The following is a 17,332-nucleotide window of genomic DNA, read 5'->3' as shown; positions in this document are numbered from 1 at the left end:
ATTGCCCAGAGCAATTACTGTAAATTATTTTGGTAATGTATTTCATGTGGCAAATACTGCCATATGGACAGCACAGTGTGGTGCATACAGCTATGGTAATTCTCCAGAAATACTTAGGATATCATTAATTATTGTTTTTACTTCCTTATTTTTTCAAGAATGCTTATAATATTGTTCCTAGTATCAAGAGCTTGGTGCTGCTATAATGAGGAGGGCAGACACATCTATGCAGTTGACTAATACAGGGTTAGACTCACTATACTGTTGTGATCTTTAGAGCACTGGAATTTCTATGATTGAAAGAAAACTGTCTTTGAAATTGTGGAATCATTCATTCTGTTCTCTTGGCTGATTTTTTTCTGAAAAATAATTGCTTTCACATCCTGTTATAATGTAAGAGCTCAGTCACTCAGAAATTAAATAAGAGGAAGAAAGGCTGTTTAACTAATGAATGCATTTGACAATCTGCCAGCTCTTAGAAAGAGAAGTCCTTAAGTCCTTAAAATCTCCTCTCCAAGACTCTGTGATCAAATAGTAGTAGTTGATCCAACACATTGGCTGTCCTGCTTAACCTGGCCTGGAGCATAGTCTCAAGTTCTAAACTTCACAGTAGCATTAAAAGCTCAATTTAAAAAAATACACGTTATTTTTGCAATTATTATTTTTACAAATAATACATATTTTATGTTTCCTCTTCTTAAAAAAATTAAAGAAAATATATTTTTCATCTCAATTTTTTCACAGTCAGAGATTAGTATTAAAACACTGACTTAGTTAATAGTTGGTGTGACCTGGTCAAAAATAACAGTTTATGTAATCTTAGAGGGTTCATGCATCACTGAAAGATTTGCTTCAGTAGTTGCAACCTACTTTTCAGTTTCTTTATGCTAACTAAGTTCTTTCTGTCAAGTAGCAAACAAACAATTTTCTCAGTGAGAAAATTGCTGCTTTGTATAGACTTTAAGGGTATACCTGAGCCTAGATTTTTTTAGCTCACATACAATGCTGTAATAAAGTTCTACAGTGTCTGCAGGAGTTTGAAAGAAGCAAGCAGTCAACTTTAAGGGTATATATGACTTTCATTAAAATAGGTATGTACCATAGGGTTTTACTTTGTTTAAAGGATTTCCTGATGTCATGTCAAGGAAAGACAAAGGAAGTTACCTCTACAGCCAAAACAGGGTATGAAGACAGTGTTAGACATCTGTGTATGTTAGGGCATATTCCTCACTTGAACTGAAAAAAAATGTTGTGGTTAATATTCTTGAGTTAATGGTTGTTTTTATTTTTTAAATACAGATTGATATTTGTGCAGAAGAGCTGGGGAATAATGTAAGGCCAGCTGCAACTTTATTAGGTGACATAAACGCCGTGACTGAGCAGGTAACGTAATGTCCCATGTCCTCTGGTTTTGACCTCAATTTCCTATGATTCATGTGAAGTAATTTGCTTGTTAAAAATAAAAGAAAAAAAAAATCCCCAGCTGTTCAAGGAAAACCATGTTGTATATCCAGTCTATTGTCAAATTATATGTGAAAGATTCTGATTAGTGTTACTGTGATTGTGCTGGGATGGTTCTTGATAATGTTATTATTGATGTTTTTGTTGTCTTTTAAACATGTTGAAAGAACCCTCTACAACATTTCAATATTGTTCCAGCTCCTAGAAGAATTCAAGAAAAGATCATGGAAATACCCTTCTAATTCAGAGTGGTGGCGGAAGCTAAGAGGGAAAATAAAGAACAATGAGGAAAGATCAAAGGTAGCGTGACATGAAAGAAATTAAAAGGTTTCTTGCCATAACAGGCACTGATAAATTGTCGGTTTTATAACTGGTCTATGTCCAGTTATTTCTCAATTATTTTGCAGTTAAGTCACTCAGACTTTGAAAATTTGTACCATTCTGGTACAGGCTTACTCTCCTTATGCTTAGGAACTGTAAGCATTATAGGTTAAGTATTTTGTATAAATTCAAACTGCATAGAAATCATTACACTTTGGGATTGGATTCTTAAAGCCATTAGTAGAAGACCACAGCCAGAGCTGCTATGTTATGGGCAGTGGCTTTTAAGCAATGGACAGATACTCCAAGTACTCCAAGTGGAAACTGGCTCAGGTGAAGATGCATTCTTAGTTTTCTTCTATTTGTAATAATTTTCTGTGATTGTGCAGTTTAGCAATGCTGGTCTAGGTTTAATCTATGTCAAAAGCAAGTAGCTGTTAAGACCAAGAGACCCATATTCTGCAACTTCAGATGCATGTTCCCAATACTGGGATGTAAAATAAAGTCATTTTAGCAGATTGCTCTTTTGAATTATCTCCCAGCACGCGGATAACAGCTCACTTAGAGTCACACCTGGTGCAGAAAAATTTCATGAGCCTCTTGAGTTAAACTGAGTTTTAATAGCTTCTGCTAATGATAAGTCATTGAAGGGCTGCTGAGCTTGTTGAGCCTCTGATAAATATGTTGTGTCACCAGGATAGATACAGAAGGAGTGACCTTGATGCAGTGCCTGAAAAACCAAATACTCTAGCCTTACCTAGCAGAGTATTTTTATTTCCATCATTATTATTTATGTGTCTGTGTTTTGAACCCTAAATTCTATTTGTGGGAGTTACTAATATCTTTTATTTTTAAGGGATTAGCATTACAGAAATCTCTGCCTATGAATTATTATACAGTCTTTCATCACATCAGAGAACTGATACCCAAGGACTGCATTTTAGTAAGTGAGGGAGCAAACACCATGGACATTGGACGAACTATGCTTCCAAATTTCTATCCCCGTCAAAGGTGTGATATCTTTTGTTCTGACTCAACACACTACATTTCTGCATAAATGTTTTCATTTAGCTAAGAAGAAGAGTGGTCTGGAAAAGAAAACATAAGTATAATATGTTGGGAGAAGGATTAAGGAAAGTTTTCCACTCACATACTGATGTCCTGTCAGAGATTTTAACAATTCTCTGTGTGCTCTGCAGCAGAATGGTGATAGTTGCTCTCTCTGTTGTGGAAAGTGAGTGATGAGCATTGTGTTCAATTCCCTCACCTAGATGTTTGTTTCTTTGTTCAGAGTCTGTGGTAAATATTGATGAAAAATAAAAACAGTAATTGGGCTTCTCATGTTGAAAAGAATTAATGTGAAGAGTTTTTATTTGGAACATTTAAAATGGGGAAAACTTGAAAATTGGATTATATAATTGGCATGCTTTCATGTAAACCTACATGTCTAAGATGTGGGTGTACTCAAAATACTGCTTTGTGAACAAAACAACGAACAACACCCAGGTACTTCCAGTAGAGCTGGGAAAGAGTGTGTATTTTCCCCCCTTATTTAAAATAAGTACACAGTAATGTTACTGGTTGTCTCTTCAGACTGCACTGCACATATCTGAAAGGAAATTCAAGCAGTTAACCCTAGAATAATCTACTGCTTTATGTACTTCTGTGTCCATTATGTGCTTCTGATGGAAATGATCTAACTAAATTATAGCTTTCAATTTGATTTCAAATAGTTGAACAGAAGACTAAAATTTGAACAGCAGTATTTAATCAATGGCTTTCAGACTAATAGTTATATTTTCAAAGAATTAAATACAGAAATATTTCATGTTGTCTGTCTCTACAGCAATTGAATGTTTTTGAAATACTGTTGCTATGCAAGCTAAAAGCATATGGGAATAGTTTTTTATTGTAGCACTAGTGTACAAGAGCTTTTCATTTTAATTTGAGTTCCAGTATGTTTATATCACTTTAAACATTTGCAGTTTTATCAATTGTTTGGCTGAATATAATAATCTCTACTTCTGGTATCTCTTTATACCACCTGTTTATAAAACAGTATTTGAATACTATATGGCAAAGTATTAAAATTAAAGCATCATGAATTAATTAAAGAGATTGAGTAGAAATAAAGTGATAGTAATTCTTTATTCTCCCTTTAGGCTTGATGCAGGTACTTTTGGAACCATGGGAGTGGGGCTGGGTTTTGCCATAGCAGCTGCAATGGTAGCCAGGGACCACACACCTGGAAGGCGAGTTGTCTGCATAGAAGGGGATAGTGCTTTTGGATTTTCTGGAATGGAGGTGGAGACTATCTGCAGGTAACTGGTTTTTTTGGCTCAAAAATATGCTCTTCAGGGTCACTTTAACTAGAAAAATGTAACTGCTGGTAGGTGGGATATCCATAAAACACATAAAAACAAGCCAAAAAACATATATGTTCATTTTTTGTGCATAAACAATACATGTTGTTGTTATGTAGTGCTTTACGAGTGATTGTTGAATCATATTTCAGGTAGAACTGGGATTTTTTTTCCTTTTACTTGTAAGGACAATTACACTCTTAACATCTTAAAGAACAGGGCAAGTATTTCAGAATTCTTTCAAATGTCTCTTTTTATAGATATAACTTGCCAATCCTGATTATTGTAGTAAACAACAATGGTATTTACACTGGTTTGGATGCAAATTCCTGGGAGCAAATGTTAAAGTTTGGTGACCCTGTTACATGGTAAGCATCTTCAAAGTATGGCCTTTGTAACTATGGAAAAAGTGACCAAAATGTTCATTCTCTATATTTTTTATGCTTTATGATCTAGATTAAAATTACATTTATAAAATAAATTTAGTCCTGGGCTAAGTTCATATAAGTAAGAATCAATTACCAAAAGTAAACAGCCAACCTAATTCCAGCCTACTGCTTGCACAACAGTGCAGCAGAGTGATGATTCTCTACTATTTTTCTCAGGTTCCTGCAGCAGTTCAGACCAAAGCGTTCATAACTTTCAAAATCTTGATATTCTACAAAATTACCTGAGACCTGAGTTCTGAGTTTACACAGGACTTCTGCTTCTGAATTAAGATCTCTGTACAAAGAGAACTAGGCTAAAGCTTAGCTGAGGAATGACTCCACAAGATAAAAATGAGTACAGTACTCTATAAAAACATCTTAGGTGATACAGGAACCATCCATTTTTCAGCCCAGAAGAATTCATCAGGCCAGCACAATAATCATCTTGCACTTTAAAATTGGTGCTAAAGTAATTAAATTACTCAGCCTGGCAATTTTCCCATGCCATTAGTCATGTTTTCCATTCTGTTACAGTGTACCTCCTGTTTCTCTCCTGCCAAATGCACACTATGAGAAAATTATGTCTGCCTTTGGAGGTAAAGGATACTTTGTTAAAACACCAGAAGAATTGCAAAATGCTCTGAAAGCAAGTGTGACTGATGAGCAAACACCTTCTCTTATAAATGTAATGATTGATCCACAATCTGAGAGAAAGAAACAGGTATGTATTTGTTTTCCTTATTTTTTCTGCAAGCTTCGTGGTGGTGAGCTTCTGAAAACCTTAGGGACCATCACTTAAACCACAGAGGAGGCAGAGATGGTTACAAGAAAAAAGATTGTTCTTAGATTTGGGAGATAGAGAAAATAGGTCCTTTTACACCATGCCATCTGCTTTCCTTGCTATCTGCTTCTTTGGGTTTTTCTCCTGCTAGCTGTTATTAATGTATAATCCTTAATGACTGTTTACATATTTTAAGGTTATTCTTTTTCATTCTAGACCAAAAGAGGCAAAACATTTTTGAGCAGTTTTTATGTCCTATGGATTGCCTCTTACTGTTTGCCCATTCTGATGTGGTGTTTATTGGTGTTTTTTTTTGCTTCCAGGAATTTCCCTGGCTGACTCGTTCTAATCTGTAGTAGAAGAGGAAGATGATGGTGGTGCAAAGCAGCATGTTAAACAAAACTGAGTTGTTTTCTGGAAGCAGAACTGATACAACTGTATTTTGCATAGGCATTGGAACAAAGTGGGCTTTTAGAAATGCTGTTAGAGGAATCTTTAAATGCTGAAATTAGGTAATTGTAAAATGAGAAAGACACATATGAATGTATACCAGGCCTTCTAACACATTGTACACAAACACTGATGATAAAATTGTCTACACTTTCTTTTACTCTGAGTAACACCCATTATTTGTGAATTAAAATCTTGAATGTTCTGGATGAACAGAATAAGGTGAGGGTTTTATGCTGCGTGAAACATAGAAGTTTGCATAGAAGTGTCTGCAGTTATAGTAGCTTGATTTTTAACCAACCACACCACCATTCTGCTTGTTAAAAACTTTGTCCTCTAAGGACCAAACCAAGGCATCTTGTGAATAATTCTCAGTTGGCCTCATTATGCATCGAAGCCTATTGCATTGATAGTAGCTTCCTAATTTTACAGATTGATTTTTCAGCTTCTTCTGAATGTAGGAGTAGTATTAAAAATGCAGACTTACTCAAGGGCTAAGCTTCTGTCTACTGAATTTGTTTTCACTACCTGGAATATACGTGTTTGTAAGAAAAGCAAACCCTGGATTTTTGTTTGAAGCCACAAGCACCACGATGTCTTTAGGGTGAAAACATAGCCATATTTATTAGACATTTCCAGTATTAATAGATTGTAAATCTTTATAATCAGACGCATTTTAAATAAAACATTGTCACCACCATCACTGAAATATCAACAATGACACCAACTTAAAGACCACAAAAAAAAAAAAAAAAAACAAAAAAACAAATGAAAACAAAATTTTAAAAAATCCCTCACCAGAGCAACAACAATAAAAACTATTAGACTGGAGCATAATGTTTGTTTTGGCTGGCATCACACAGCAACCACCAGTGTTTGTGCTATGGCTGGCTAATTATACAACAAAAGTTCTTCATGTAACTCTATAGAGACCTAGAGTCCTACCTGCACTATGATGCAGAGGTGACATTTAAAGCAGATATTTGGTCTGCCTGGCATTCTGTCTACTGTGTTTTTATTTGTTGCTGCATCTGACAATCTGACTTTAAAGTTCAGACTTTAGAAATGAAGTAGCTCTTTGTTTTTGCTTCTGTCATGACCTACAACAGTTACTATACAGGACACTCTAAACAGATTACTTTATATTTACATCTGTTCTTAAATGCATGCACAGGTTCTTTGTTGTTACATGCACAGAAGGGAATATTCTGTCTCTGATTTGGGTTTTGCTTGCTTTATTTTCTATTATTCCATTGTCAGTAAGTGTTAGTTATCTAGTGGAAGGCACTTGATGACCTGAGGAGAGAAAGGATTGGGCTGGCAGGGGATCATGGCCTGCAGTCAGGTTTGTTGCAAAAGGCTTGGCTTATTGGGTCTGGCACTTCAGTTTGGGTCTGGCCCAAGGCCATGGGTTACTGTTAGGCAGAGGAATGTAGGATTGTCTCTACACAGGAAGATAATATCTGAAAGAAATAGTATCTGAAATAATCTGAAGTGCAAAAGGATAAAATCCTAGAAGGGATACAGCTCAAAAAAAATGTAAGGCTGGTGAGTTGCTGTGTTCTCTGGGGTACTCTGCAGAGAGGGTGGAGCATTGTTGAAACGTGACATTAATTTTTTCTCATTCTTCTTGTCTCACCACAAGTTAATTTTGATGTGTGTCTGTGATTAAACACAATCCATTATGACAGTGTAAAATATCTTTCAGAGTTAATGCTGAAGCTGACCACAGGGGAGATAATTTGCATTGGATAAGCAAATGTGGAAATTACTGTTTTATACTTGAAAATTAATAAAAAGTGATTTTGATGCTGTTTGTCCTTTATAAGAGTGTTTGAATTATGTTAGCGTTTTGTGTTAGCTGTTGGAAATCAGCTTACATTTGATTTCCTAAAATGTTGTTGAATAACTACAATAACATGCACAATTTATTTTAATGAGTCAAGGTGTGGAAATGGAAAGCAAAGAATTTGAAATTCTAGGTAGGTGGTAACATAATTGATAACATCAGTTTGGATTTCATTAAGATTTTAAAAAGCTTAAGAAAGAATTAACACTGCATTTCTTACGGCTTTAAAGTAGACATAATACCATGATACAATAGAATTTCTTAGGTTGTAATGATTAGGGGTTTTGAGATGTGAGAGGGCACAATTTCCATGTAAAGCCAAGGAGAGTGAAATCTCTGCTGCTTTGTTTATAAAGCTTACCTGCTTGGTATTGTTTTACACCATGGAGTTGATCTAAGAGCAGTGTTAGGCAGATAAAATTGCATGAAAGAGAACAGTTTCAAAGATGAGACGGAAACAAGCTGTCTCTGAACTGCCCTAATTTTATTAAAAAAAGCAAAAAATTACAGATGTTTAAGCTTGGAGAATGCTGTCATTCATGTGGCTTTACCCAACTGGAAGTTTTCCTTCAATGCCAGAACTTGGAATTAAAGGTATTGAACAGACTCAAGAAGAAAATGCCTGGCCCTCACTGAGGGAAGATGCTGTCAAAGAGGTAGTGAGTGTAATTTACTGAGATATTCCAGGAGAAGTTTGTGTTTAAATAAGATGCAGTTCTGTGTCTCTTTCTTACGGTTTTCAGGTAAATCAAGAATACTTGAAATACTGGCTGTACGTGTCATGGGTGCCCTCCATTAATCATTAGTCCAGTGCCTGTGAAAAACTTTTCTAGCAGGGGCCTGCTGAGTTCTTGGGATTAGGAAGCCCAAAGTTAAGTCCAGCAGCACTTGTCCTCTTCAAAGACATGTGAAAGGGTTTGAAACATGGGACCAACAAGTGGTACAGGAAAAGTATTAAAGAGATGTCCAAAACCCAACAGGTAATTTCATTATGGGACTAGAGGTGAAACCACTAGGAGCCATCAAAAAATGGCCCGGTATGAAAAATAAGAACCATGGAATCACAGAATATTCTGAGTTGGAAGGGACCCAGAAGAATCATCCAATCCAGCTCTTTAAAGTGGGTGGCCCACCTTAAACAAACCCCCAACTTTGGCATTGTTAGCACCATGCTCCAGCCACCTGAGGTAAGAGGTCAGGTTTGTTAGTGTCTCAGCATCTCACAAGATAGTATAAGATGTTGAGTGTGTTCCTGCTCCTGCAGCCCCTTGTATGCTCAGCTTGCTAACAGGTTTAGTTTGCAATAATTCCAAGCTGCTCAGTAATTGTGTTCCACCTTTAGTCTGCAGTGCATTCCATAGGCTCTCCCCTGTGATAATTTGGGTGTGCAGTGTGTCTGCTTGCCTTTGGTTGTTATGGCCACATAGCACATACCCATTGGGATGAGGGATCAAATGAAAGTTTGGTCTGGCTAGCTTTGATTTTAAGCACTCCTACAAAAGCCCAAGTACACATGAAACAAGCAGCAATGCATCTTCAGCTCAGCCACTCGACCCACAAGTAACAGGCACACGCTGGCTGGAAGCTATGGTAAAAGTCTTATTAAGAAATACATCTTCTGCACTGACTACCTCTTATTTTATATGTTGTAAACAAAATTCCCCCTGCAGCTCATTTCAGGCTGCCCAAAGAGCTTGATGGCTGTACTTAGAGGGCTTGGCACTCCTCTACTTAGTAATGTTCTGAGGTCAGACCAGGTGTCAGAGCTGCTCTTCTGTGTGGCAAACTGGCAATGTGACTTCTGTTGATTTATTGACTTATAGCAGAATATTGAATTGAGTAAGAAGCAGCTATTCTGAAGGAGACATTTGCTGTTTCTTTTGATGAGGTGATTGAAACCAGATGGGCAAGCTTTAAAGAGGCCCTCAGTAAAGCAGACCCTTCCACATAATTATGGCACAAGCTAATATAAATGGGAGTTATTTCAGTGTCTGTTCTTTCCAGGAATCTCTAAGATGCCTGAAATAGTGATGAAATAAGAAAGAAAAGTTAATAAAACAACAGCCTGCTTGCTTGAGTCAATATGCTTAAGGAGTTTTGGGTTTCATCAGTCTTTTCAAGGGGGTGATAGAAAAAGCAAGGAAGGATGCTACTGAAAATGTTGCATAGTTTAATCTGGAGCTATTTTTCCTTTTGTCAGCTATAGAATATCTGAGCAATCTAACTAGCAATTATTTGTATAATACCTTGGATCAAATTCTAAACTGGATGAGAGAAGGGATGCATTTCAAGACAGGATATGAATTGCTGTACTTGAAAGTTGGACAAATGGATTAGCATCTTATCTAGGATTGCATAAATGACCATGATCACACGAATGTAAGCAGCTTAAAACATCTCTGCACACAAGTGATGGGAGATTTCCCCTAGTACTTAGTGCTGGTAATGTTACCACATGAGGAAGACAGTGGAAGACTCACATAAGCCTTTTTACATCTCCAGCCTATACAGCAGTCTACGGTTTTGTGACTCTTAATTTCAGAAAGCAGCCACTGTTCCTGGGTGTGAATTTTGTGCTGTGACTACCTGTAGCAGCATGAAACTTGTCTTAACCTGCAGGCCTATCTGAGACCAAAACTGATGGACAGAGAGCCCATTCAGTTCTCCTGTGTGGGTTTGCTTACCTTGCCTCATCCTTGCAGCTCTGTGGATGATGTGATGTCAACACATGCTCAGTGATCCAAGCTAGAGCTCCATAATGTCTGGATGCAAGTCCCTCTTTAATGAAATTTTCATATTAAAAATAATTTTTTTTAATTTGCACTTTCCTAAGTTTTTGAAGGGTTTGTCTTCTGTCTCCTTGGCATTGTCATTAAGAGAATGTGCATATATGGCATTTTATAAGCCTTGGTTCTGGGGAGTGCTGGTACCAGAACTGGTGGATGTGCAGACATACTTCAGGTTCCAGCCAAAGCTGGGATTGGGATGTGAAAGCCTCCTTAGCCAGGCCATAAACCACTTACTTTCTCTGCAAAAACAGGGGTACCATTCAAGTGCCCAGAAAATAAGTAAAAAGTATGTTAGGTAAAATTAATATTTCAGCCCTATGAGGAATTTAAATCTACCCCACTTAAGCAGCTAATGCTGAGTCTCATTTTATGTAGTTGAAATCAGTGAGATCTTATTAATGATTGTGGTGGAAAAGCTGTTTTTTCTTTAAGTTTTCATCTCTGTGTGCCAAATTACCATTTGGTAAGGATGTCTTAAATACAAATAAGTGAAAGTTTCAAAAGTAGGACTTTATGATTGAGATTTGAATGAAGCCTTAATTATGGTTCCCTGGTTCTGCAAAGGTGCTGGGAAAATGCACTTGTCTAATTTGATTAGGTTCGGTCGTCCTGTGTTTGAGAGATGACAGCCCTGGCATCCCAGAATGACTGGGTGACAGGCCATGCCCAAGCATTTTCTGTGGCTGCCATGGTAAGAATGTAGCTGGGCTTCAAAATCTGAACCACTATAAAAAGAGAAATCCCCTCTCCACCTTTAGCCTGAACAAGCATATTTTAAAATCAGCCTGAAATTCATTATCAGCTTACAAAAACAGGGCAGTTTTCCATCATGGATATGTTTGCCCAGCAGCTATGGTGCCAGCAGACTCTCACTGAGTCCTGCTTGCTGTAGTGTCGTGGTCAGCACTTGTAGCCATCCCTTTGCTTAAAACACCCTAAAAATCAAAAACATTCTGCTATTTCTTCTTGCTGTTCTACTGTGACCTATTTCTTTGCCTTTCCCCAACTTCATAATGTTGGTTCTTCTGTCAAACCTTTGGGTAAACCCTTGGATGTTGTCCTCTACTACTGCTCCCCAAGTGGGTTTAGCAGCTCTGCTCCTGGTTTTGATTTCTTTAAGTCACAGGATCCCAAAATATTTAGTGCCCAAAGGTACTCAGGAGAAAGAAAAACGAGCAATGGGAAAATGAGGCTTCATGTTACTTAAAAGACAGAGTATCTGCAGCTTTTTCAGGCCCTGATTTGGCAAGGCACAAAGATACACATATGCTTCATTTCAGGAGCACCTTCATTGCTTTCACTTGCAGGCCTGTGGTTACACTCATGATGAATTATTTTCCTGAATTAGTGGCCACTCATCTGAGGGGCACTACAACCTCTGTGGAGGATCCCTGTGCCTGGGGGCATTCTCCTATGCACATATGCACTGGTGTTTGGATCCATGTTTGTTTGCATCTCAGGGATGTAATGGGCTGTCCTGCAGTATGAACATCAGAAACAGGATGCTGCATTGCCAGGCATCTGTGAAGCTGTCTGGAATTAAAAGTGCTGAGTTTAGTGTGAGTATTCAAATAATAACATTAATAATTTTTTTTTTCCGAAAATAAATTTTCTCTGTTGACAGAGAAAAAAGAAGATTTTGCTTTGTGGTGTTTAATTCATTGGGCTCTTTGGCAAGATTGATGATACATCACTTAAATTAGGAGTTGTGGGAGCCAATTACTGCCAGATATTCCTGTGTTCTGTGCCTCCGGCAGCATGGCAGCAATACTCATACAGACAGTGAGTTCTTCAGACATTTACTAATAGAAGTAAATTGCAGTAGAGAATCCAAATGAAAAGAAGATGAAAAAAATTTGCCCTGCACACTATTTCCATCTCCTCTAGTTGCAAGTACCAAGACCAGACCGGGTGATAGCTGTGACTTGTTTGTGATTCACCATCTGAGGATGCTGAAGATAATTTATCTACTTAGATACGGGTGACTGGAGACCACAGTTGGCTGGGACTACAGCTGTCAAGGCCATTTTTTTTGTCTTATAGGACATTTTTCTATGAATCATTCTGAGGTTTTGCATGTTTGCCCCAGATTTTTAAAACCTGGCAATCCTGGACATGTATCTTTATTCTCTGCTTATGTGTGAGCATGTATGATGAGTACATCTCATCTAAGAAACATTGCATGTTCTGCAGTTTGAAAGGCAAGGTTTAAAAGGAAAATGAAGTGAAAAACAGGAAGAAGAGCACTTTTATAAAGGTCAGCACTTGAATTACTGTTTTAAAGTTGTTCTACTTAGTTCTGCCCTCCAACATTACAAGGACTCAAGTGGGGTGGTTTTGGTGGCTTTGATGGAAGTCACTTTGAATTATCTTATAAACTTTAATCATGTCCTTAACTCTTTTGTTCTATAGTCTTCAGCAGAAAAGGAAATGTGTTCATGGGGATTACTCATTGGAGTGAAAATAAAAAAGTGAAGGACTGAGCCTTTGAATGAAGTCTAAAGTTAACCTTTCAAGATGAACTTTCTAAATATGGAATGAGAGCTGGGCTGCTCTGTAAACAAATATGCTCTGAAAGGTGTAGAGATAAATCGGCTTCCCTAGTCAGTTTTGCATTTCTGTGAACCATAGAGTACAGAGAAAAGAGGAGGCCAGAAGGCTGCTGCTTGTTGTGAAATGTATAACATCCATTAAGTGCCTGATTTGTAAAAAGGAGTTGCTTTTGGAAATTGCTGATCATGAATGTCCTGCCACCCATGTCCTCCTTCACCCTGTTTGTGCAGTGGGTGGTAATGTGAAGACTGACTGGTGCTGGCTTGCCTTTAGCTGCCCACCTGCTCCTGTCTTGACATCCAGCGGGGAGACTGGCCTGGCTGGGTGAGCCAGAGCTCCATCAAGTGTGCATGTGCTTGGGTTTACTTCATCGCAGTTAGGGGGTCTGTTCCTACATGGGCTTCTGAATTAAATTTAAATACAACACCAAGGAAATGGAAAGCCACTCACTGGCTTTCTGCACTCATTATGATTTTGCTTCAGCAGCTGCCATTTTACTTTTAGGTAACACCGTCTTCCAAGGTGATGTTAGCTGTGTTGTCATAGCACTAAATCTAAGTGTTAGACACAACTGAGTCAAGTGTGCAAAACTGAACATGCATTTTTATTGTGAAAAATAATTGGTGCTAAATAACTACCTCACAAGGAAAATGTAATTATAAAAATTCTTTTCCAGCTCCTGTTCTAATTGAATGAACAGGATTCTTCTGTACTGCTTTGCAGACATGAGCTGTTATTGAATTACTGCATTAACTTGGTGTTTCTGTTTTACCTTTGCCCCTCTCAGCAAAAGTGCTTTCAGAATTTTTAACTAGAAAGTCTCAATTATATATTGAGTATCTCAACAGGATAAGGGGGAATGGTTTTAAACTAAAAGAGGGTAGATCTAGGCTAGATAAAAGGAAGAAATGTTTTGTGGTGAGGATGGTGAAATAGTGGAACAGTTTACCCCAAGAAATGGTGGATGCCCCTTCCATATTCAAGTCCAGGCTGGACAGAGCTCTGAGCAACCTGATCTAGTTGAAATGTCCCTGCTTATTGCAGGGGTTTGGACTAGATGACCCAAATTATTCCATGATTATCTTTGTCCTTCTAACTAGAATGGTGTTAATGAAAGAATTTGAGATTGATGGTATTTTAACTATATTCATTCTACCTTGTCTCGTTGATGTAGTACCTGCCAACCAAAATTGAACAGGGCTGGGAAGAAGCTTTCTTTTTAACAAGTATTCATTAATTCTTGCATAGAAAAAGGTTCATAAATTCTGTTTACATGGCAGTGTCATCAGCAGATTCCTCCACACGTTTCTAAGAGTTCAAGTTTGGGCTGAAAAGGTCAAGCAACAGCTCCTTGAACAGACAAACTTTCCAGGCTGTTGTTTTCATTATGTTGGCTGGGTTCTGGCATTTTTAGTTGCTGTGGCATCTACCACTAATTAAAAAAAAAAAAAAAAGTAATAAAACATCAGCTGGAGAAATGCATTGCTTGGCTGAGCAAGTTCTCAGGGCTCAGGGCCTGGAAAGCACACGTTTGTCAAGTCTCTTATGCCAGATTCCCCCTGCTACGTGACACGTTCCCTCCTCAAGAGTCTCTCTGCCACAGGCACTGCTGCCGTGTAGGTCAGACAGAAGCTGTGTGAGCAGGTGTACAGCCTTCCATCCAGCCTGGAGCAGGGAACATCCATCTGCTGTGCTGCCACCTGCCTGAGTCCCACCAATAAGGCCACAGCTATTGTCCAGTTTATTTCCAATGGACTTTGTCCTTCTCCCGTGAAACCACTACCAACCTTGCCAGCAGTCTCTGCTGGTAAGGCCAACACCTCAAAATCAGAGACAGAACACAGGACTTGCACTCTGACATGGCCTGGCTCACTGCCCTGTACTGAGAGCTCTCCGCTAAAAGCTAAAGAGGGAATGGAACTACATCATGAAGAAGAGGTCTCTTCAAACAAATATAAGTCCAAACATCTCATTTCAAGTTTTTGCGGGAGATGATGTGTTTTCCACTGAAGAGGGTGTGCCCACAGAGCTTTCTTCTCACATTGGCTGAAAGCCATTTCAGGTCAAACGGGCTCAGTGTTGGAGATGCTATGCTGAAAGAAAGGAGAACATTGACAAAACCTCCACTTTAATCAGAGTTCTCCACAGCAATAAGTGGATTTAAAAGTCTCTATTTAAGAATTACTGCAATTCTTAAAGACTGCAATTCTGCAAACTGATGTGTTTTTCTAACTCTGAACCAGCCCGGCTTTCTGTATTACTTCTGGCTACCTCTGATATAGAATCATAGAAGGAGGGGAAAGATATTGGTCCTACTGCATGATCTTAGTTCTTTCTAGTATTATTGAATTATTTTCTTATCAAACAGAACTTGTTTTGTACTAGAAATTTCTACTGAATTTTCAATTGCTAAAAGGCTGCAGGAGGATTTCAGCCGGATTTGAAATTATTGACTTGTTCCTTTGACTAACTATTGTGTTGGTCACCTATTTTCAGAGCTGAATATTTTAATATAATCTTGACAAAAATGTCTTATGAGCAATTTTTTTCCAGCCTCCATGCAGGCTTCTGACATGGGGATTGCAGCTGGACATTTATCTTGTATGCTTGGGGCTTGTCATGATAAACTTCCCAAGAGTTATTCCTTTCCCACTGAGATGTAGCATGCCAAGAAAACTAATGGCATTCACTTAATCTATGGTTATCTTGGTCAAAGATGAAAGATACCAAATTACTATCTTCACTAAGAAAAGCCAAATACTAAACAGTAACAGGCAGTGGAGTAAAGCAGATAAGATTAAATTAAAGTAGAAAATATGTTATCCAAAATGTTGCAGTACTGGAAACATATTTTAGAAAGCATTATGGTTATATTAAGCATATCCTTTAGGGATAAAAATGTATAAGGCAGATGTGACTCTTCCCATCTAGCCGTTACATTTAGAAAGATTTTGTCAATATGTTTGCCGTGCATTGAAAGTAACAGCCAAGACTGTTTAACCAGAATTGTGGAAATATTTCACTTTGCTCTTCAGTGGAATTAATGCCCAGGGGGACATGTCACCATTTCTGTCAATGAGAACTCTTCTCAAATGGGAAAAAAGCATCAATTCTATAATTAAACCAAAGTATTTTCATGCTTTTCTTGGGGGAATCTATAAACAGTGGGCAAAGAAAACCATCTCCATCTGGGAGACAGTAATGTTTTACACAGCAAAGGATGGACCTCTGATTTTCATGGAAACCACTGTCAGATTCCACACAGAAAGGACGATCTCTCTGCCACTTATTTAAAGGACACAAATTAATTTGTAAAGCCTTGCATGTTGCAATAAGGCACAGGAACCCCAAACCTTTGTACAGGTAGCAAGGGCACCTGCTGCTTTTCAGAGAATTTCTGAATTCTCTGAAATCTAGGAGGTTTGTTTTCTTCACATGGTGCTGTGTAGTGTGTTGTCCATCTCCACCCCCAGAGCTGATAGTGTTTAATTCACCCCATCATGGCACTTGTATTGTTTCTTCCCCCTGTTACAACCCCATCAGTGAACTCTGCAATCCCACAATGTCTGGCACTGTCAGTGATACTGTCATTTTCACTTAAATCCAAAATAATAATGTGTCTGTTGGTTCATGAATCCTTTGTGGCACCCCTCACCTTGAGCTGCACTCTGTACACAAATGCAAGATGCGTAGCTACCAGGGCTGAGCAGATGGTAGGTCACTGTTCATCTCTCATTAAGGCAATTAGTGACCTGTAGGAGATGATCAATCAGGGATTTTATCCATCTCGACGCCGGTGTCTGGTTGCCTGTATCGAAGGATTCTGTTTACAGTCCAGTTCTTAATTTCTCCCATTCCTGCTCATCATTATTATTATCCAAAGAGCCTTTTTGCCTCTGTTAGCAAAACCAGAATCCCCCATGCCTCAGTTTTAGCAGCTAATGTCCACAATAGGGGCAACTGATCCAGCACAGGAGTTAAATATAACTGTGTCTAGTGTAAGGAGAAGATTTAATGGGAAATGGTTGGCATTCTTTCTTCCTAAAGGCACGGAGAGGGAGGGGGAAGAGAGGGAGAGAGAGAGGGAGACGTACACAGACAGACACACACACGCATCCCATAGTGAGGGCAGAGGCAGAGAGCAGGCAAGGCAGAGAGGGAGAGAGGGGAGAGAGAGAGCCCCAAAGCAGCCTTGTGCCTCTGAGCTGGGATCTGCCAGGGCAGAGGCAGCATGTTGGTCCTCAGCCCGCTTGTCTGGGGATCTTACCTGCTGCTTTTCTTCTGCTTTGCTTTGTCTCAGACTGCGTACGCTGACAATGTCTTCTCACTCTCAGCAG

General features: G+C 38.5%; 2 protein-coding genes and 1 long non-coding RNA gene across 6 annotated transcripts in view; 2 read left to right on the top strand and 1 right to left on the bottom strand.

The window, feature by feature from the left end:
• HACL1 (2-hydroxyacyl-CoA lyase 1) overlaps nt 1-7,616 on the top strand; it is a 20,901-nt gene extending 13,285 nt beyond the window's left edge. For 2 of the 3 annotated variants that reach the window (XM_021538161.4, XM_085573164.1), the window contains exons 11-17: nt 1,300-1,383; nt 1,660-1,761; nt 2,639-2,793; nt 3,945-4,103; nt 4,406-4,513; nt 5,108-5,294; nt 5,678-7,616. In XM_021538161.4, coding sequence (XP_021393836.1) covers nt 1,300-1,383; nt 1,660-1,761; nt 2,639-2,793; nt 3,945-4,103; nt 4,406-4,513; nt 5,108-5,294; nt 5,678-5,710 — 828 coding nt within the window. In that variant the 3' untranslated portion in view covers nt 5,711-7,616. The remainder of the gene's footprint in view (nt 1-1,299; nt 1,384-1,659; nt 1,762-2,638; nt 2,794-3,944; nt 4,104-4,405; nt 4,514-5,107; nt 5,295-5,677) is intronic. The other variant, XM_021538160.3, reaches the window with a different exon arrangement.
• Nucleotides 711-17,164, bottom strand: LOC146768189 (uncharacterized). Its single transcript, XR_014953252.1, has 2 exons — nt 16,651-17,164; nt 711-15,088 (listed from the first exon to the last, which is right to left on the bottom strand). It is a non-coding gene; the product is annotated as an uncharacterized LOC146768189 (long non-coding RNA).
• COLQ (collagen like tail subunit of asymmetric acetylcholinesterase) overlaps nt 15,079-17,332 on the top strand; it is a 43,399-nt gene continuing 41,145 nt past the window's right edge. The window contains exon 1 of one of the 2 annotated variants that reach the window (XM_021538058.4): nt 15,079-17,332. In XM_021538058.4, coding sequence (XP_021393733.1) covers nt 17,227-17,332 — 106 coding nt within the window. In that variant the 5' untranslated portion in view covers nt 15,079-17,226. The other variant, XM_085573171.1, reaches the window with a different exon arrangement.

This window comes from Lonchura striata, chromosome 2 (assembly GCF_050655825.1).
Source record: "Lonchura striata isolate lonStrDom1 chromosome 2, ASM5065582v1, whole genome shotgun sequence".
Classification (NCBI taxonomy): Eukaryota; Metazoa; Chordata; class Aves; order Passeriformes; family Estrildidae; genus Lonchura; species Lonchura striata.
Note: the sequence above shows the minus strand (reverse complement) of the source record. Positions and strands in the feature narration are given on the sequence as shown.